Source organism: Argiope bruennichi, chromosome X2 (genome assembly GCF_947563725.1).
Source record: "Argiope bruennichi chromosome X2, qqArgBrue1.1, whole genome shotgun sequence".
Taxonomy (NCBI): domain Eukaryota; kingdom Metazoa; phylum Arthropoda; class Arachnida; order Araneae; family Araneidae; genus Argiope; species Argiope bruennichi.
Window position 1 is genome coordinate 122,091,857 of NC_079163.1, and position 22,723 is coordinate 122,114,579.

The 22,723-nt window shown below is 27.1% G+C and overlaps 1 protein-coding gene across 1 annotated transcript in view; it reads left to right on the forward strand.

The window, feature by feature from the left end:
• LOC129959637 (guanylate cyclase soluble subunit alpha-1-like) overlaps nucleotides 1-22,723 on the forward strand; it is a 331,967-nt gene that overhangs the window by 238,471 nt on the left and 70,773 nt on the right. The window contains exons 8-9 of the mRNA XM_056072516.1: nucleotides 13,361-13,527; nucleotides 20,464-20,607. Coding sequence (XP_055928491.1) covers nucleotides 13,361-13,527; nucleotides 20,464-20,607 — 311 coding nt within the window. The remainder of the gene's footprint in view (nucleotides 1-13,360; nucleotides 13,528-20,463; nucleotides 20,608-22,723) is intronic.

A 22,723-nucleotide genomic window follows, 5' to 3' on the forward strand; every position in this document is an offset into this window, starting at 1 on the left:
GCATTATTCAATGTCACACAAATACTCAAAAAATCTTTGAAATGATGCATTCATTTAGTTTTTTATAAAAGGAATGAAGTAAACATTAACAATAAAAAAAATAATAGTTGCCATTCAAATTTTTGAAAGAATGAATAATGTTACCCAGCGAGACAATAATATTTTCAGCTTAAAAGTGTTGATAAATGACAGTATTTCGTTTTTCAACCTTAAATAATAAACTTACCATCAGAAAAATGAACGTGTCAAAACACTTCACCCATATACAGTATTTGAGCCTAAAAAAGCCCTTTTTAAGGCTCAATTATTTTTTAATCTGAAAATAAAGATAGCGTAAAATATTATTCACTTAATTTCAAGGAACATCTTTCATTACAAGAAAGAGCTTAAATTTTTTTTAGCAAAGTAAGAAATGTAAAAAACCACATTTAACTTTTCAAATTAATTTTCTTTTCATCTTTCGTTTTTGCGGAAGAAAGAAATTGAATTTTAAAACTTCATTTATTTTTTCCTTCTTGGGTCACTGCCTCTCTTCAGACCTTCCTGCATTGATTTTTTTGAATACAAAAAACTAATACTAAGTTCTTTCTTTCTCTTAAATAAAGCATCGTTTTTATTATTTTTGATCATTATTTTTAGCAACAGGATAAATGTTTTCCATGAAATTATAAATGAGTAAAATAAATTGGACTTTTAAAATTTTTAATTCAAATTTTAGCATACCTCAATTTTACAAGTCATATTTAATTCAAGATTACAATCAATTCTTGACTTAAACTTAAGATCAAATTGTGGAATAATAAAATGGTTAATAAATATCGCGAGTTCTGAAGTTAAACAATATTTGGCCAGAAACAAAATGAACATAGAAATAATTATTGTATTTATCTGGGTTACCTTAGAAGCATAAAAATAATATATTATATTTTTGCGATATTATTCATTAACTGCAATAAAACAATAGTATGGAAAATTATTGTATAGGCATTTGTTACAGTTTGGCCTGGAATTTTCGTTTGAAAAAGATATTATGTCAGCTATACTGTGCCAAAAAAGTTTTAACTCTTCTCGATGACAAAATCGAAATAAATTTCAAAAAATTTGCGATCTTTGGATGCGTAAGAGAGAATTAAAGCAACTTCTGGCAAACCAGTAATTAATCGAAATGGTCATTATGAAATTCAAAAAGTAGTTTAAATAAGTGAATGAAATTTATAATATTTTAAAGAGGCAAAGAGCTAAACATGTGAGCTTTTACCAGACAACAATGTAAATGAGTTTTTTTGGAGATGATGAAAACATTAGATGTTAAAATAAAGACATTGCGTTAGACTTTTTAAGCCCTGTAATACCGTAGGCACAATGTGAATATAAAGGCAATTAGTATTATCCAAGTACTACTTATATATGAATAAATTTCATATTTTTTTAATTCAGAAACCAGTTAAAACCGTGACAATTTTTCGGATGCTTAAAGAAGGTCAATTTTCCGATGGAAGTTTAGAAACAAGTAGTTTGTCTTAAACTCCCAAATTTCATTGAATTTGCCATTTTAAATAAAAATGTCTTTCATTTGTTTCTTCAGATCGCATTAGAAATGGGCGTCTTTAGGAAATGAGATACAGATTTGACAGTTAATATGCAGTTTCCTTTAAACTACAAAGAAAGGATCCAAATTAAATTATTCAGATTGCACCATTTATTTACTGCGGTATAAAGAAGAAATATTTAAAGGTAAATGTCCTTTAATGGAAATGTGACGCTCACCAACCATGCCTATACCAATGTACTAATGTGCAGAAAGATTTTATTTCTTAGAGTCAAATCACGCATTTTATTCTGCAATATTTCAAGAGAATTGCCTGTTTAAGGGCATATAAATGAATTATGGGATCGGAACATTCCTCGATAATTCAAGACCGAACATTCATTTTATTTTATAAGGGAAGACCGTATAAAGCAATGCTTTTCTTTCACAAATAAAGCTTTATTTTTCAGTATGTAATCTGTTTTTCTTTCGTGTCAAAAAATCAATCTTTACCATGAAATTATTCATGAAATGCTTGAATCGGAAAAGAATCTTTTTATTAATCATTATTTCAGTCTGGCTTAGTGTTTCCTTTTCCTTCAGATTTCTAAGAAAGAAAGTTATAAATATGTCGCATGAAATTAACAGCTAGAAGGAGTAAAAATATCCTTAGAAATTTTGCCTCCAAGGAAAAGTTAAAAAGGATAATAAAAAAGAGATTTTAATTTATCTGCAAACATTCACGGCAACCTATATACTTTAAAAATGTAATTGAAAAGATTAAAAGTAGAGCAGAGTCTTAATCTTCTAAAAAATTTCGTCTTTGATGCATGTATTTTTCAAACTTTAAATTTACATTTTCTTCAACATCAAGCAATTAAATGCAAGTTCTTATTTCCATTATACGTGCAAAATTATCTTTTAAGGAATTGCAAATTTTAATTCGTATTTAAAGAGATTTGTGAAATGCTTTTAGAATCAACATCACTAGTAAAATAGTTAATAATTAAAAAATATAAGAGATATTTTAATCGTGGAAAAAGCATTCTTTAATTACTTGTAAAAAAACGGAACGCCCTCCCCCATTCCCTTAAAAAGTATACAGTTTCATAGAAAAAAAAAGCATGCAAGAAAGTTAATTCCTGCATAGCATAAATTTTTATTACATTTGTTAAATTTATACTTTTTTAATTCAGTGCATGGGGATTTTATTGCACGAGATTTTTTTTCTACCTTGAATTACATTTCTTTCTGGAAAGTGACTTTACTTTCTCGCAACCCAGAACAATTTTCTTTGAGTGAAACTAACTGAATTTAAGATTTAAAACTGAAATAATTTTCCTTTATTAGCGTCACGAGAAAAAGATTAATTGTTTCCTGGAAAATAATGCTGTTAATTATCTTAATCCTTAAAACCGTTTCAAAATTTCTACACATCGCCACTCATTTTTAGCAGGTCTCATTATCTATAATGATCCTATTTTACGAACTTTGTCCCTTGAATGATTAATTCTGCTTCGTATTCGTGTCAAATTCAAATAAAATGAGTAATTTATAATAAACACTTTTTGAAGTAAAATTATTAAGCTGCAAGTATATATTTATATAATTATCAGACTTTGAATTTTTTGACATCTTCCGTGCAGATATATCTTAGACTTTTACATAAAAAGGAGAAAAAGTGATATAAATGATGGATGCTTTTTCCTGCGTATCTCTTTTTTTTAATGTTTGCAAATAAATCATTTTGTTCAATTTGTAAAATTTAGAAATCGCATCATTTTTATTTCTAAATTGACATTTAGCTTGCACATTATTTTTAATCAAATTCAGTTTTTATTTTAAAATAAAAATTTCATTGTGCCACTGAATTTGAATTAGTTTCAAAAGCACTATATGAAATATGTTTTCATTTCACATACTCATTCAGGTACGAACATACATCAATCCTTATTTGAGCAACCCTAATAGTCCCCTTTGAGTCCCTAATATTTTTCAGAATAATTCATTCTAAGCGCACAAAAAGCAATATAAATTTTTGTGTAGTAATTGATATGAAAAATAAGCAAAATCAAGCACGGATTAATTTTTAAATTGCAAATTGAATTTTGGCATCTTTTTATTTAATTAATATCAGCCGCATTACTTTTATTTTCATTCAACACGTTTTTTTAATACAAACTAATTTAATTAATAAAATCAAGCATTGGCATATAGAAGGTGTCCAATGTATAAGTCACCCATAAGCAATTAACCGTTAGAGTTGGGAATATACTTCTAATTGGAATATATAACTTAAATTTAAAAAAATAATTAAGTCATTTAAAATATATTACACTTGTTTAATTGCTTGTTATCAGAAAATGTACTGCTGAAAAATTATGAAATTTAAATTTTTATGCTATTTTCTGATTCTGTTTTGCGCTCTATATTTTTCTCAATATTTTTGACATTAACATTTTTACAAAAAAAAAAAAAATCCACTTTTCTACGAGTGAAATCGACAAAGTTTTGATGCTTTGAATGTTATTATTTTAAACAATTCAACGACCGATTCTAACAAACGCAGTAGTTAATTAATGGATCTTCTTTGATTCGGTCATCGGAAAATCTAAAATTATGATAAATGAAGTTTCTAACTCAATCACTTTTAGTCACATATGTATGAATTATTTTTTGCATAAAATGCTAGGGTATCTAAAGTATTTTACTAAATAGTATTGATAGGACCAGGGAAGTAAATAAAAATATAGACTTTGTAATTTTTTGTCAATACATTTATTAACCCAAGCGACATAATTTTTTTTTATTTAAAGCATTTTTCCAATTGAAAATGTATATATACATAACTGTAAGGATTTAAAAATTCTTAAGTTCTTAAACTTAATAATGCACATTGCAGTGCAACCAATCTGTTTACATAACCATGGAAATAACTGCATATAAAAACCACTTTATTTTTTCCTAAATATCTTCAATTACTGTGAAAATTTAAAATTCATTACATCCTTAATATATATCCTTAAAGTTTAACACTGAACAATGTTCTGCAATACCTTAACTTACAATACAGGCTTGGGGAAAATAATAAGTGGTCATTTGATGCCTGAGGGGGATTATCATACCATCATCAAGATTTTCTTGGAACTAAACAGTTAGTAAAATAACATTAATTAATAAGTCAATCTATCTTATGTGTCTTAGGTTAATGTTTTAGGTTAGGTTAGGTTTGAGTATTCTTCTGATTATCAATAGTGCTTCAAGTGTCTGTCATTTTTAATAAAAGTACGGGCTTAAGCTCTGAACAACCATTAAATGCAAGAAAATCTCGATTAATTTTGCAAAATAAACACATCCAGCAGAAAAGTAGGTTCTCGAAAACAGCCGTCCTCGCTTTAATATATGTAAAGTAAGTTAACGGAAAACGTTAATGGTTTTCAAAGTTCTCTCCTAACGCTCTGTGGATCAATATTAGCTTGTCGTATTCAGTGGATTGCTGGCAAGTAGATGCTTCAGCGATGAAATATTTTTCAACATTATGCAACAGGCAAATATTTTGCATATTATAATAAAATTTCAATGAAGAAAGCAAGGATATTTTAATTATAAATCGTTAATTTCATTTTGAAGCACTTGATATTAAATTAAAGAATAAAAGGAGAAGGTAGGCTAAATGAAGTTAATATTGATGTTGTTTCTTCAGCTTAACCATGAACATATATCATGCATATTGTTACTTTAATTTAATTATGTTGGCAATTTCGATTTCTTTTTCTATTGCATTTTAAATCACATAAATTCAGAAGTAATTGATTATAAAAGGTATATTTCGAAGTATTAAATGCGATTTTTCTTGAATTCTGAATTAACAAGAATTCTTTATCACAAACTAAATAAATCACTCTAAACTATCTGTATTCAAAGCATTTTAAGCAATACGACTAAATACTTCACTTCATGTTATTTACTAAGATTTTTGTTTGTTTTTTTTCTTTTGTTTGATTTAACCAAGTTGGAAAATAATAGCCACATAAATTAAAATTTTTCTTGTACAATTTAACAATAAATAAATGCGAGTTTCAAATAAGTAAACCAGCCCTGATAACTTATTCTCATTCTCAATTTGTTGTTTTTATTATAATTTTAAGAAACTGGAGAGAATTTAATTTATGTTTTGTTACTTTAGATTTATAAAATATTTACTCATTTTTTTCTAGTTGTCTTACTTAAGCTTACATTAATTGCCAAAAAGCTATCACTCCAGCTATTGTAAAATATTTATGTGTTATGCGATGGTTCCACTCTGTTTTGCAATTAATTTTTAAATTAAACTTAAGTAATCAAATTCAAACCACTGCAATCTTAATGATGAAATATAGAGAATAATAATATAAAAGAATAATTAGTTTAAATGAAATAAAATAAATGATCAAAAAGTTTTTTGCAAAAAGTGGCTTCACATCACACTGCCTATTTTTGATAATAATATCAAATTTGTGGCATATCGACACTCTTATATTTTTAATTTTGCTTTGGTTAATTTTATTATTTCTTATTAAACTTTAGATTTGTGAATATAAAATTAAACTAAAAGATATTTTTTTAGAAAAGGTGGGCAGAAAGATTAGATTTTGGGAAAACATTTAAGAGAAAATTTAGGTAATCAGATGTTAGTTTAAAACACTTCTGCTAAAGATTTGAGCCATTTATAAGTAAGATTTGAGCCCTTTGTTCCAGGAACAAAAAATATTTTCTGATACAAGGTAAGCATAATTTAAAGAATCTCTAGCTTCTTTTTATTTATTCATATGTTCGAATGATATTCAGTATTGGCCAGAAATGCAATACGTATTCAGTAAGAATTACATGCTTTTTCTAACACTTTCCGATACCTTATAACTTTATATGAATGATTTAGAATATCTTAATGTTTTTTACTTGCTTCTTGTGATTACTTACATGAATTTGGAATACTAGTTTTCAACAAAATGAGGGAATCTACTTCAAGGTAGTTTTCGACTAACTAAATAGTCACTTTTTATATGAAGGGGGTTCGTTTCAATCATGTGTTAACAGCTATTCTAAATTGGTAGAGAGTTGGTATTGCAGTTAGAAAAATACTCTAAATAATATATAGAATTATGTTGTATATTGTTTACCAATAAATGAATTCCAGAATAGTTTTATGAAATTTATTTGTTTATATAGTTTTTATCTGTCCTATTAGACATTACAAGCAAACAAATGTTGATACCCAAATATATACAATTAAAAAAATGCAGCAATCAACTGAGTAATAGCTGTTTAAAGTAACTTGGAGTAGTATACAAACTTATATAGGTAACTATTATTAGCTTTATGAAACAATATCAGGAAACAATTATTAGCTTTTGGAAAGTCAAAACATTTAAAAGAAATGAAAAATGGTCTTTCTTTTTTTTATTATTTATATTTAATTATAAATAATAATTATTTATTAATAAATAATTTAATTATAAATTATTTAATATTATTATTTAATTATAAATAATAATATTAATTTTATTATTTAAATATTCAATATAGAACGTAGAATAGATCCTCAGCTTATAGGGGAAAATAATACAATTTGTGTAGTAAAAGAACTGACTCATTTCATTGCAAAATAAAATCCTATTTAAAATACGATTATAATACTCATTGGAATACATGCGGACATTTTATAAACTTGAAATAATAGTCACTTTACTGCAATGTTTTCTTGAAACGATTTTCTTCTGCATAAGTGCAGTAACAAACTCGCGGAGCATTCATTTTTTTATACTGTGCAACATTGTGGGTATCTGTTCTTCTCGTAAATTCTCTTTCGTAGAACTTTATTATTTAAACAGTGTCGAAAAAGGTAGTAGAGAGGCTTTAAATCTGATGATGGAGAGATCAATTAACCTTCATATTCAATAAGACCTTCATATTCAGTGTTAATGTATATTTTTCATGTTCAAGTTATCACCAAATTTATTGTATAAGAAAGTGTGAGGTTGAAAGATTTTTGAGCTGGTTCTCTATCATGCTTAAACCACATTTTTGATGACTCCCAAAGTAAGGCAGACTAATTCAAACGAAATTTACTACAATATTATGATCCGTATGAAATAGCCTTGTGGTTAACAAAAATTAAAATAAAGTCAATGAAGAATGACTCAATCAAAGTGATCTTTCAATTCTGCTCCAGATATTCACAGAATATAATAATCGGTGCATGTGTGGCCATATGCTCTTCTAAGGTTAAAACGACGATTTTCCAATGGCTAAAAGCGACTATGTATAACGACATTTCTTTGTCTTGTATCACTCGTCAGTTCATAAAATTCGTCAGTTCAGAAATATAAATTTCTATCTTGTTTCTGTAAATAAATTATCAAAATCAAAGCAACAATTATTTTCTTCAGACATAGCTCTTGGCCTATTATAAATAGGTATGCACCATATTCGCTTAACATTTTAGATCAGTTAGAATAGGTACACGCTCTGTTGATTTCTGGTAAGTTATTTTCAAGATGAACGAGGGCCTACACTAAATTTCTTCATCTAATATGCAAACAGTTGATTAAGAGAAAAATTTCAACATATTTTGCAACTTAAAACACAATTTTAGGTTGTAAAATATTTTGAAAAGCATTGAACTAATATTTTGAAAAACATTGAAACCTGTTCTACTAATAATTTACTTTACTCTCGGAAGTTAGATGTTTTTATATGAATCTTTGGCTCATGCTTATCTCCTACGTTAGATTTTGCTTCTTGGCCTAAGAAAAATCTCCTAAGGCGATATGTAGAGTAATTGGATCTTAATATTCGATTAAGTTACGCGAATGGTCAAAGAATAAATTAATCAAAGTCAAGTTAAACTCAAATTTGGAAATATGCCGCTTTCCGCTCACAAGACTAGTATTTTCAAAATGATACTGAAATTTATCATTTATCTTCAAATTTTAAGTTATGAAGGTTTTCTTTACAAAAAGATTTGTATCGAATTCTCCATGTCCGAAATATTCTTTGATCTAAATCCAAGTATTTTTCACTGAATATATTTAAATTCAGTTTTAATTTCTGTAACAAGGCAAATACTTTTAATGAAAAAGGTTTTACTTGAAATTTGAAATATTCTTATTAATATCGTTACGGAAGATTCAACTCCATTTTAAATGTATTTAATACTAGTAGATTATAATTATAATTTTGAATTCCTTATTCTGCAGAAAGCACATAAGATATTATTAATAAAAAGTATAACTTGTAACAATTTTTTTCTGTTTTGTGACCCCTTTTGTAGTCATTCATTTATTTTAGAACGAATTTGTTTCGAAATGTTTAGTAGTTTAATTGCACATATATTTTTACTTCTTAGAAATTTCATTGCATTTAGCAAAAACTGTGGCAAGCATTTAATAAGAAAATTAAAGTACTAATTTGCCGAAATTTAAAGGGTAAACATTTTAACCAATAATCCTTTTATATCCTTTGCATCCTTAACTAAACGATAAGTCAGAATGCATACATGTTCCAATTTAGCATGAATGATCGCTAGCAAGCATCTTTACAGCCTTTAATTTCATAAGTAAATCAACCAACTTGTAAAATTTTAACGTTTTCTTATTTCAATAAATGATTTTATCATCATAACCCCACTTCATAATTTTCCATATGCTGAAATTATTCCGTATTAAAAAATATAAAACATTATGCGTCTTCAAAGTAAATATATAAATGTTAAAAATCGCCTCGAAGCCGTAAGAATAACGCCTCATGCCAAATAATCATACGAAATTTAAAATCAATCGCATGAAAATGCATAATTGCGTTTAGGACTTACTTTTTCTTAAGAACGTTTTTGTGACCTCAGATTTTAACTATTAGAATCATATAAAATAGTGATATTCCTAGTGTCATATTTCAGTCAAATATCATAGCAGAAGGCGGATTTTTTTACACGTTAGTGTGTCAGAAGAATTTTACTAAATATGGCTATTATTCTATTAAAAGTTAATCTTTTATTTCATTGGTTTAGGTGCCATTTTTTTTTGTTAGATAAGACTTATAGTAATGGAAGATAATATAAAAATTTTAAAGTTTGCAACTTTTTTTAGAATACAAACATTAAACATCATAAAATATACTATCTTATGTCATTTAGAACCTTTTTCCAATCGGAAACAGACCATTTTCTCTCTAAAGGCGTAGAAAATAGTTACTGCCGCGGATTTTTTGTATAATTTATTATAAATCATTATATAACATTAATGATTTTGAATGAGTTTTCGAGAATTTTATAAGCCCAACTTTTACTTATATTTAAAAGATTTCACTTACCTTTCCTAGTTTTTATGACACTTATTAATATCTAAATTCTTAAAAATTAGCACTATGTGATATGATCTATAAACCAATGCGAATGCCGTAAACTACTGAGATTTTTTATTGTAATGAAGAATGTAATGATATTTTCGTATTATTGGCATTAAATTATATACTGATTGTAATTTTTTTCCTTAATTTGCTAATTATATCCGGCTAATTTCCTATTATCATATTACTTTTGAGAAATAACGGTTGATTGCATTTCGTAAAATTTTTATTAGCAAATTGGTAGTTGTTACTTATTAGTAACAAAGTCAAAATTTCTTCAAAATATTTCAACAGTTTTTTTTTTTTAATTTTTGCCCTTATTTTAATAAACAATTTTGAGACAAATTATTCATAAAATAATTTATTTTGAATAAACATACTTTTTTAATTATTTCATTCTTGTTATGCTTGTTATTTGCCTTTTCTTACTCTCGTAGGCTTTAAGAATATTTATTTTTAATTAAACGGAAACTTTTCACTCATACAACAGATAAAAGTTGATTAATCGGAGAATTCTAATAAAAAGGTAGTATAACTAGAAAAAACATTTAAAATTTAAAATAGGAGTCTTCCAATCATTTTATTGTTGAATAAACCAATGCAATTCCCATTGTGAACTGTTTATTATGCTCTTATTTTTACCCCACTCCTTGCTTTTGAATTGACTGAAGTTGAAAATCGAGAAATATAATTTTTCTTTTTTTTATCCATCACAAGATATATTGTTTGCTATATCGAGCTAAAGATAAGTTTTTTTCATTTTTGAATGCATGAAGTGAATAAATCTAAAAATACACACAATTTTCTAAAAAATATTTATATCATATCCTTTAAATTTTCTTTTAATATTTATGTTTTTAAATAATCTTTGCTATGTTCTTGCATTTTTACTTATTTAATAACTGCAGTGTATAAATTATATAAATGTATATTGTCTTTCTCATAAAAAGTCATTATCCTTACTGTTAGGCAAAATTAAAATAATTTCAAATTATTGTAGTAATTTGCCCGTGGTCTTAAAAACTTCTGCTCTAAATAAGAGTTTATTTTCTAAAGCAAATATATTTTTGAATAAAGAAGTTCTCAAACAAAAAATAATTTTTTCTTGTATATGAATTTAATAATTAAAAATATAATAATATATGAATTTTCAGTCTGAATATAAGAGTAAACACATCGAATTAAAAAAAAAACGCATTCATTGTGTGTAAAAAACGCATTCACATCGTCTATGTATTATTTTTACAAGGACTCTAAATAACTTTTAGAGTCCTTTTATAAATAATATAAAAAATTCTTTAACATTTTCATTTCTCTATTCAGCACAACTAATGAATTGTAAATATTATATAGATAAGTTATCCTCTAAGAAATGAAAAATATATTTATTTTGTAAATGACTTTGTTCGAAATCATTATGAATAAAAATAAAAATAATATTTGAATATCAACTGTTAATTTTTCATATGACGTACAATTTATGACAATAAGCCAGTATCTTTTCCCTGGTATAAAAAACAAACGAATAAATATATTGAGCCTATTTGCTCAGTAAGTTTTATCAGGTTTGAAAATGTAATTCTACGATTGACTTGCAATTGCGTATGTGCGTAAAAGAAGTAGTTTCATAATTCCTTTCTTTCAGAATCGGAGAACAAATTTTAGCCAGATCTTTAAGCTTCTCTGGGTTAGTATAATAGTGCCACAATGGAGGATTTTAAGCCTGTTGAAAGGAGAAATAGAGATTTGAATTTCAAGCACATGCTCTGGGGTGAAATTTTCTCACGTTGATATAGAATTGGTGTATAGGTGGTGGTCACGTTGATATAGAATTCTTTTTCTTTGGTGGGGGGGGGCTATCTTTTTGACGAAATTGACTCCACTTGCTACCGAGGAGCAAAATAGCTTCGGATAGCATCTCTTCATAGGTGTTTCAGAGATAGCATCGATTATGGTTTCAAAACTAGATCTTTTTTTTCTCACAATTAAAAAAATGTTTCTGTGGATAGAATTAAGGAATGGATAATTGTTGAACTTTTGAAAGGACAGCAATAATATGCTTGAACAGACTTGAGTAAAGAAACACAAAAACACTAGTTCCGCACTCTATTTCCACTGATGATAATCTGTGCAAATGGTTCTGGGATGCATTCGCTCTATCACAGTGTTTCAAATGTCCTAACCTTGGTATGGAGCTGAAGAATAAAAAGTGAATTTCGGGTTCAGTTGTTCCTTTTATAAATTAGCATCATTTCAAAATTATGAAAGCTGGCCAATTTCGTAATAAGACGGCAATCTAAAAACTAATATTAGAACAAATGAAATGTAACTACGAAACTGGATAATAATCTAAAAACTAAAATGAAACATGAAAATCTCAAAGAGAATTGGGTTACAAATTATTAATGCTATGCATCTCGTCTCGTTTCTCTTTTTAAATGATGTTTGAAATCCAAACAGTGTCATATAAGAGTAATAACTAATTTCTCACAATTTTTAACTATTTTACAGCAATATTAAAAAAAATTAACCATTTTAACTTTTAATTTAAGTTTAATCTTTATCTTTTAATTTACTGAGGACTGCAATTCAGCAGTGTAAATGTTCTGTTAAAATTGAGGTTCATAACTCATTATCTGAGCAAATTATTTCTTTAAAATAATGCTGAAAATTATGAATTCCTCATTAATATTTTCAAAGACGATAAAAATAGTAAACTATGGAAAAAATACTAATTTATTTTTATGATTCCCCGGAATAATTACCCTGAAGCAAAAAAAATTATGCATTTGTTAGCTACGTTTATAAAAAAAATGCATAATGGAATCACAGAAATGATAGAATGAATTATAAATGTTCGAAAATAATGTCAATATATTGTAGTGATTATAAACCAAAATAATAATATTTTTGTCATAAAATTCTCATAATACCAACATAATAATGCATATCACTATTTGAAAATTGATGATGATTAAAGATAGTTAAGGATAATATATTTAGAGACCACTTAACTAAATCACACATTTGATCTAATAATTACTCCATAAAAATGTATAAAATATTCTAAAATAGCAACTTCATCAAGATCCTTAAAAATGTGATGTTTTACTTCACTTAATTAAATATGATCTGCTTAGCTCCTTTCTTCTGCTTTAATAGTTCAAATTAATAATAATGATGAAGAAAGATAATGAAGAATATTATATTAATGAGGTCTTTAAATCATACAATAATCAAATAATAAGACAAAAATAAATGAAATATTTTAAAGCGATAATTGCATCGTTATTTTATTAACATTTAACAATACACATTCCAGACAATTTTGTGTGCTCAATTACTTTTTTTAACAAAATTACAAACTGAAAAGTCTTTCCTTTGAGTATTATAGAAAATATATGTTTGCCTGTTTTCTGCATTCTGAGTATGTCATCCTCCAAACAGGTGAATCCGTGAAAGCTGAACAAAGAGAGAACGTGACCATGCTGTTTTCCGACATCGTCGGTTTCACTTCGATCTGCTCGACTGCAACACCTCTGATGGTTATTGATCTTCTAAACAATCTCTACACTCGATTTGATAACTTCTGTGGAGAGCTGGATGTTTATAAAGTGAGTCTGGAACACCCTTTTCTAATCATTTGCATATTTACCTTCTTGAGATGTAAGTAGCTTGAACTCTTAAGCACGCACAGGCCATAGAAATGATGTATCCTTAACTTTCCTCTTCACTAAAGAATGCTTCAACTCGTTTAATGTTCACCAAAGGAAAATAAGTTCTGCATCCTAAAAGGTAAAAGCAGAAAAAGCAAGTACTCGGAGTTACCATCATCAGAGAAGATAAGTAATTTTGTAAGTTGCTTAGTACTGTTTAATTTGAGTTCTGGCGGTGAGTGAAAATTAGCTGAGTTATTAATTGTAATCCTTTTCTGGTTTGTGACGACAAATTTTGAAGTACTTTTGAGTAATTTCCTTTTAAAAATTCTCTATGTCTCTACATCTTTCTATCAGATTTTCTATAGATTACTTGCTTTAATTACTTTTAACAGTCTTCAAATATTTTTTTCTATAAAAACAAAAACAAAAAAAAACCCCATGAAAGATAAGTGGCAATTTTTCAAGGCGAAATATAAAGGTCTCACTATGAAAAGTAAGTGCATTTTTGTCGAATGTGAATATAATTGGCTGCAAAGCGCAAATTGTAGATAAACTGCTGCTTATTAGTCCATTTATTTATAATTTATTATTTATCTTTAATTTTTTTTTGTTTCAGGAGTAAAACAAACCATTGAAGGACATAATTAGATATTTTAATAAAAAAGCATGAAATTTCCAATTTTACACAATCGAAAAGCTAGGACAAAATCTCTGATCTTCGACTATTGCGATAACATGATGAAATTTTCAAAGATGTTTTTATTTCACGACCATAATTGTATGTTACTTAATTCATAAACGGAAAAACCACAGCATCTCTTATAAAAACAAAACCCTTGAACGGGCAATTTAAACGAATGTAGTATCTTTTCATATATAAAATAATTATAAACAGGAATGTTAGTTACATTTTGAAAGGAAACTATCAAAATTAAATGAAATTAAAATATGTGCTTATTTTACTTTTCAAATTGTACTTAGTAAAGAAACAGAAATCTAATTGTTGTTTTCGTTACATTTCAGTACAAAATATTTTAGTTTTTAGTTGATAAGATGATAAACATGATATTATAACCCATTTTGTCGATACACATGATTATTATAACCCATTAAAGTTTGATGATTAGAAAAGAGATTTTTATACTTTTATTCTGAATAAAAATAATAAACTTGGTAACTAATTTTAAACAAAATTTAAATTTTATGGAAATAAAATAAAAAAACACAAGATGTAGAGTTAAGAATAAAGATAATGAAAAAATACTATTAATACCAATAATATAGCATAAGACTCAAATTTTAATTTCTACAGAAACTCCATCCAAGTCAAAAAATATGTTTCTTTAAATATAATGAAAAGACTTTATGAGTCTTTCAATTTTTAGAAACTGAAATATCAAATTAAATTAAAATTAACTAAAGTTTATATGTTTTAAAACCAAGGATTATATGTATGAACAGAAATGATTTATCAAGTTTCGATAATATTACCATTCTTTGCACCGAATGAACACATTTTAAAATATCGCTGAAGCAAAACCGAATTCCATAAAATAAGAAAAAACGATTCAACTTGTTATCTGAAAAAGAAAGAAATATATTTAAATGAGCAGAAGGGCTTTATTTGAATTCTTACTATAAATTATATCAATTAAAATTAAAATTTTCCCATCTGAGTTGAGTTCATAAACCATACGTGTGAGTATAAATAGTTGACAAGATGGAAAAAAGGAGCAAATAAAGTTAAAGTTTCATGCTTGCCTTAGAGAATGTAAAACTTTCTTCAAAGAAAAAAATCGGATTCCCTGATCTGAAGTATTTAAATAGTATGAGAATGTAAATAAAAATTCTAAATCAAATATTTTAAAAAAATCCTGCTTATTAAGTAAATACATTTTTCGCATTAAATTTTTAAGAAATCCATTTTCAATTTCTGCATGATAAATGTTTTAAAATTTATTGTGGTAAAGGAATTTTGAAATGATAAAGGAAGTATTCATTATCATCATTTGAATAAATTTTTAAGAAATCAATTTTCAATTTATCCTTGATAAACGTTTTAAAATTTCTTGTGGTAAGGGAATTTTGAAATGAAAAAGGCAATATTCATTATCATCATTTGGATAAAATTTTAAACCAAAGACTGAATGATTGACAGAAGAAGAGAGAAGAAGATACTTTAAACATTATAACTGATAATTGTAGCTTTCTTCTTACTTTTCAGCCAAAATTTTATAATGAACAATAGAAATAGCTAAAAACACTCCATATGTCAACGTTTTGTGAAATTTAGTATAAAAGTATTTGAATTGTGGAATCAAAATATCGTCTAGGTCAACGAATGAAGGTCAAACTCCTTTTTTAAGCAAGCTGTCCGAACATTTGTTTCTAAAAAGTATGGTCAGAATTTGCTTGTGTTTTATCCATTAATCCCATAATAATATTTATTTAATTTAAATTTCAAAAATCATGCACAAATCGTCTGTTGTTCAAATGACAATGGAAAAAGTATATGTTCTGGACGTAATTAAATGCCTGAAAAAGTATTCGAGACTGTCCAAAAAATGGATGAAACATCATATTAGCTAATTTTCTTTTTAATGCAACATTTGAGAACTAGAAGTCTTTCATCTTAATATAAAAAATGTGAAAGAACTATAATGAACTTCTAGTGCAGTAATCAAAAGAAGCATTTTTCCTGCCTTTCTACTGACATTTTTTTCCCGAAAAAAATGTACAAAACATATATGTATAAATTTTCGTTAGTGACATGTCAAATTAAAATATAAACCTGAATTAGTAAAACTAATTAATTAAAATATATTTAAAAGTCCTCCTTATTTCTTCTTTGAAGCCTCTTATGATTTTTCGCTTCTGATCAAAATGTCAGAAACATTTCCATCAATAATTGATGATTTCATTTCGTTTTATTTTCTCCTTCACTTTCTGGCTATATTAAATTATTTAATTTTTTTAATGTCTGATTTTTACATGAACTCTTTATGGAACGGTGCATCAGTAACGGTAATTCGCTAAATGTTATTAATAGCAGTTATAACAAAGGAAATATTCATGAAAACCTCTTTTCAAAGAATCTTTCAAGGAGACCTATTCTGAAAGAATCCTTCAAGAAAATCTCATTTCCAGGAATCCTTTATGGAAATTCTTATATCAAGCATTCATTATTTACTAACGAAGTATTGATTCATTTTAGGATCCATATTATTCTTTCAAAATTTTTATCTAGAAGCTTAATAATTCGTTGTTTTTTTTTATTTTTTGATAATGAATACACATATTGGGAATATAAGATAAGAGGATTTACCATTTTAATAGTGTATAATATGTAATATCGTGACTGTAATGATAATTTTTCGCACGCATTATTTAAAAATAGTAAAATAACACTTAAATCTTCAGTAGAACAAGTCTTAGATTGAAGAGTTTTCATCTTTTTAAACTCAAAAAAAAATATTCATCTATTGATAACAATAACTGTCTTTTTAACATGGACCCACAACTAAATATAAGTGAACAGGGTTTTTTTTTTCAGATTAATCTAAGTTAATATGTTACTAATTAAATGAATACTAATTAAATAAATGATATTAAATCAAAATTAAGTATTGATTTTGATTCTATTTGCTATATAGAACAATAAAAATATAATGTTTAATACTTTAGGATTGCATTCAATTTTTTTCATCAAGAGGACTGAACAATTTTTTCAACAAAAGTAGAATAGAATAAATTTAAAAAATTCCGTACACAGTTTGAAATTAGAATATCTGTAGTGATAGTCACTTTTGCTAAACTTATATGGCATGCTTGCTCTCAAGTTCACTGCGCTAAAGAATTTAGCTAGATTGAGGCAATTCAATTTTAATATTCTTTTTCTTTTTAAATAAAAGGATAGACATCTATGATAAAGAAAAAAAAGCAATCTCAATATAATTTTATCTCTGTATCAAAAAATTAATTTTTGTTATTTATGGTATTAAAAAATATTTTTTAACGACAAAATGGTTCTATCAAACATATAAAATAAATGTCAGGCTATTATTTAGAAATCTTTTTAAGAATAGAATGTTTCATGATCATTATTGTAGATAATAATGTTTTTCTACAGAGACTTTGGAAGACGCCCTGTGTAACAGTTGACAAGACTGAAAAAATTGTTATTATCGTAATTGAAAGTATTTTATGGCCACACCTCTGTCACAATAATAGCTCGTCCTTAATGATTCAATTGTTGCTAGTAAAAGGATGAGTTTTTGCAAATGCAGCTTTAACAAAAGAAACAATTTCGTGCCTCTTAGATATAATTCTTCTCTTAGTACTTTATTCGACTTTTTTTTTTAAACAATGCTCAAGTCCTTGATTAGAAATTCGTCAATTGTCAGTATGTAAAACATATAAATATTGTGAAGCGCATATGTCTTTACCTGAATATTATACAAATTTCAGCAGAACGTTCAGTAAAAAATTGCTTGGTTTCTGTTGGCAAAAACCATGAATTTTAAAACACATTTGCCCATTTGCCTCTTTTAGAATTACGTATAAGAAGTAAAATCGGAAGCTGATTAAATCAATTCTAGAATTTTAATGCTTTTCATCTGGAATATAGCATCGCTATTATAGAGCAAATATGAACTAAAAAGCATTGGAATATGAACTATGTTGCATTGGAATTCTTGCATTGGTTTTAATTACAATGTCATTGGTTTTAAATTACAAGGAAATAAATGATGAAAATCTTAGGGTGCTCTTATAATAATAAATACGTAAGGGCAATATAACAAGTGAAATGAGTCGCAAACTTTAACAAGAATTTTATAAAGATGTAGCTGGTAATAAAACACATATTCCCTTTGTAAATCATTTTTGCATATAGAAACGTTATCAGAGTTATTCATGATATATTTATTACGGTCTACATCATTAATCTGTTGTTAAAATAATAAATGAGGTAAATGTTAAAAACAACTTGTAATTATTAATAATTGGTAAGTTTGATAAATCCATCGATCAATTTTATAGATTATGATTAATTATAATTGATTAGTCATATTAATTGTAGCAAATACATTCATTAATAATTATTATGGTCATTTTGGATAAAGGTACTGTCAATTCTTCATAGCCAGTAATCGAATCTTTAACAGAAATCTAAATGAAAGCTACTGAAGAACATATGAAACTATTTAAACTCATTTCAAAAGTTTAATGAATATATTCATAACTATCTTTTTGAGGAGCACCGAAAAAAGAAGTTAGGACTACCATGCTTTCCTGAGTTATGTCGGAAAAAGCGAAATTATTTCTTTTACTTTAATCTTACGTTTTCAGTGATTTTATGAAGCACGTACAGATTCTGCTTCGCCTATATTAAAAGGAAATTACTATCCCAAAAATATTTTAATTGGTTTTTAAAATGGAAGATAAAAAATACAATTAAGAGGTGTTACCACTTTTGCATCCCATGAAAGATTATAAATATATAGCATGATAAAAGAAAAATTGACAGCAACATTTATCATTTACAAAAGCGTCCCTTAGTTGTAATTTCAGACCCCATGCTGCTTTAATTAATGGATAAAAATCACTGACCTTTGGTCGCGAAGTGTTATTTCAAGGATCACATTCTCTCAAATTAGATTAGGGAAATCTTAAATCATCAGAATTCTCGGAATATTTCTTTCCTTAAAGAAACAGCAGATTGGGAAAATATATTTCCGGTTATCTATAATTATCTAAGCGTAAAAATAGACAGTGGAATAATTTTTACAATATGTACAGAATGCTTCATATTTTGAAAGGAAGCATATAGATTAATACACAGAATATGCAAATTAATATCCAAATGAAAAATTTTATTAACAAATCAAATTCCAGGAAAGTTTTCAGATTCGTTTACCGTAACTGTTAAAACCATCCAATAATAATATCAATGAAACACAAAAATTTCTAAGAATTTTTCTTCGATATCTAAAGTTTGTGAACAATTAAAGAAATCTTATCGAAATGAATCCATTTGTGAAACTTTTATATTTTAAAACAATTATTATAGATAAAACCTCTATTGCTTCAATATTTTCTAGGGCAATGTATGATGTCTAGATTCTATTGCATACAATTTAATCTGAATTATAGCAATATATAGAAATTTTGAGGAAATTTAATTAGATGATAAATTATAGGCTTGATAGAAATTTAGTTTAAATAAAAATCATATCACATAAAATTGAAACTCAAAAGATGTTAATATAAAATTTCATGCATGGAAGCAGAGGTCTGAGACGGCGTTCAGTTTCGTAAAAAATATGTAGGAGACAAATAAATTATTAGACTTAATTGAAATAGATTTCTACTTTAAATCATTGCAACAATTTCATCTTTTCTTGCTGAAAACAACATATAGGATAAATGTAGGGTCTTAATATGCTTTCAAAATATATTAACTCTGACAACACTGAAAGGCCCCGAATTTCCTATCAACGAAACTACGTTAGACGCCCTGGTTATCACTATAAATACCCGAGAAGAGTGCTTTATCCGTTAGAGGCACTCGCCCAAATAAGTTTAGAGAACAGGGAAGTTTCATGAGAACATTCAAATGGTAGCCATTAGCTAAGCGGAGTCCTTTGTTGTATAGCAATCCCTTAGTCAATAAATACTCCAACCCGGTCTGTCATTGCGGTTTTTGAAGAAGGTTCAGTAATTTTTTTTTTAATCTTTGAAACAAAAACTCGAGTATTTCAGTATTTTTAGATAGCTAAATTCGAATAATCTCAGGAATAATAGGGTTAAAGAGATTTTTTTCTCGCATTTTACTTATTTCAAATGTTTCTAAAATAAATCTATACACATCTTTTTTCGTTCTATTTTCAGACGGAAACTATTGGAGACGCATACTGTGTAGCCGGAGGACTTCATAGATCTAGCACTACGCATGCCCAACAGACTGCATGGATGGCTTTGAAAATGATAGAAGCAGCTGGACAAGTAACAACACCTGACGGACAACCTGTGAAGGTAGATAAATAAATTTTCAAGATGCCTAAATTATTTCTGAATACAAATAAGAATCGAAACCTTTTCATTTGGACTGAATTCTTTTCTTTATCTATGTTTTACATAAAAGAAAATTAACTTATCTGCACGCGATTAACTGAATTTAATTCTTACTTTGAAGTGCGAAACACAGTTTTTGAGATTTTAAGCATGTAGATTTCATTCTGATTTTTACAGCTCTGAAATGACGCTTGAACATTTTTGGATTTTCACGTGACTGAGTAACACGTGAAAATCTTTATATCACATTTTCTATTAAGTAAACTGATTCCAACAGAAAAACGAAATTATCTTAATTTAAAATTCCGAAGTTGTGGTAAATCTCAGAATGTATTTTGAAATCTCTTATATTCAATGCATCGTATGTATTCTCTTTAGCCATACAGTCCGCATATATGGATCTCTTTTCTTTGTCTCATAAAATGTAAACCCTTTAATGCTTGGATATTTTGAAGATAATTTTAGAAAGTTGAATTATGTAGTTTTTTTAAAAAAAAAACATATATAATGATGAATTTAATTTTGCAAAATGGCTTCAAGACAGATTGGACGAAAACGTCAGTAATTTTCAAAATAATGAAAAGTACTTAGACGCCTTATAATAGTAAATTTGTGTCATGGTTGATTTTTAACTTATTAAGAACCATGCTATGTACAGGTCCACGTATGTGGACATCAATTCTATACAGAATAAACGAGCATTAATAGTAAATCCTAAATTTGTACTTTCTGGTATGTGAAGTATACAAAAAGAAAACATTGTAACCGTCAACAATTTCAAACTCGAGATTTTGACGGCGCCTCAAGTTTCAGACCTCCCCGAGTCCGAAAAGAACATTTTCTGAATCATGTCTGTCCGTCTTTGAATATGATAGTACAGACATTTAGACGGTATCGAGTGAGACGATATACAGAAATTTGGTATATACTTTATTAGACCAAAATGTTGGATTTCAATAATATTTCAGCGAATTCCATTCAGATGTATTCTGTGTGTCCTGTTGTCTGTTTGTGTCAACTCACTATCTCAAAAACGCCATCATTAAAATAAATAAAATTTGGCATGTGATCTTGTAATTACATATATATCAAATTTTGGTTTCAGTCGATTGGAAATCTGACGTAAAACACAGATTCGATTTTCGGGTACTTGTGTATAAACTGCATGCCAGCTATAAATTGCAAAAAATTGTTCTCTACATTTAGTACATATGTTAGTTTCACAAAAATCTATATTATGTGGCCATTGTTCGCAAATGCCTTGCTAGTGGTTTATGACCTTACCCAGAAGTTTGTATTTTTATGAGGGGGAAGGGGATAATGCCTTATTAGGAAGTTAGCGAGAATTTTTTTTTTGGGGGGGGGAATCACTTCAGCTGGATTAACACAATTTACTTGGTTTTTCTATTGATATATTTTATATGAATTTAATTCCTTTTAGAAACATTAAGAAGTTTTCAAATATATGTTTTTAAAAGATGAACAAAAATCTTTTTTTTTTTTTCCTCGTCAAAAATGAGATTTTTAGTTACTCTTATTACGTTATTTTGCATGGTGACGAAAAGAATTGAATCGAATTAAAATATTTATGTTGAATATTTTATTATTAGATTTTCTTTCATTTTTTTTTGTTATAATTTGCCATTGGCTCTCTTTTTATGTATTTGATAGAACATTCCTTTATTTTAGAAATATTTAGAAAATTTTATATTATATATATATTCTTATTAAAATGAGTGTTTTAATTGCCCTAATGACATTATTTTGCATGATGATGAATGTTTTCCTTGCTTATGAATGTTTTTGCATGATTTTCAATGTTTGATTATTTTTTTATTAGATTTTCTTTTTTAGAAGTTTTAAACCAAGAAGAAATTTTATTTGAGCAAAGCTATTTATCTGATAAAAGCAACAAAATAGGAAAAGCCTAAGAAATTGCACATTCAAAGTCGTGGATGGAACGAACTTGTCTGGGATGACAAAAATACTTGCATTTTCAAATGGAAAGAAAAAAAAATCTTTCATTTTACCTCCTTCATGTGTTGGATGTGAGGCTGTTTCTACCTGCAATATGTGG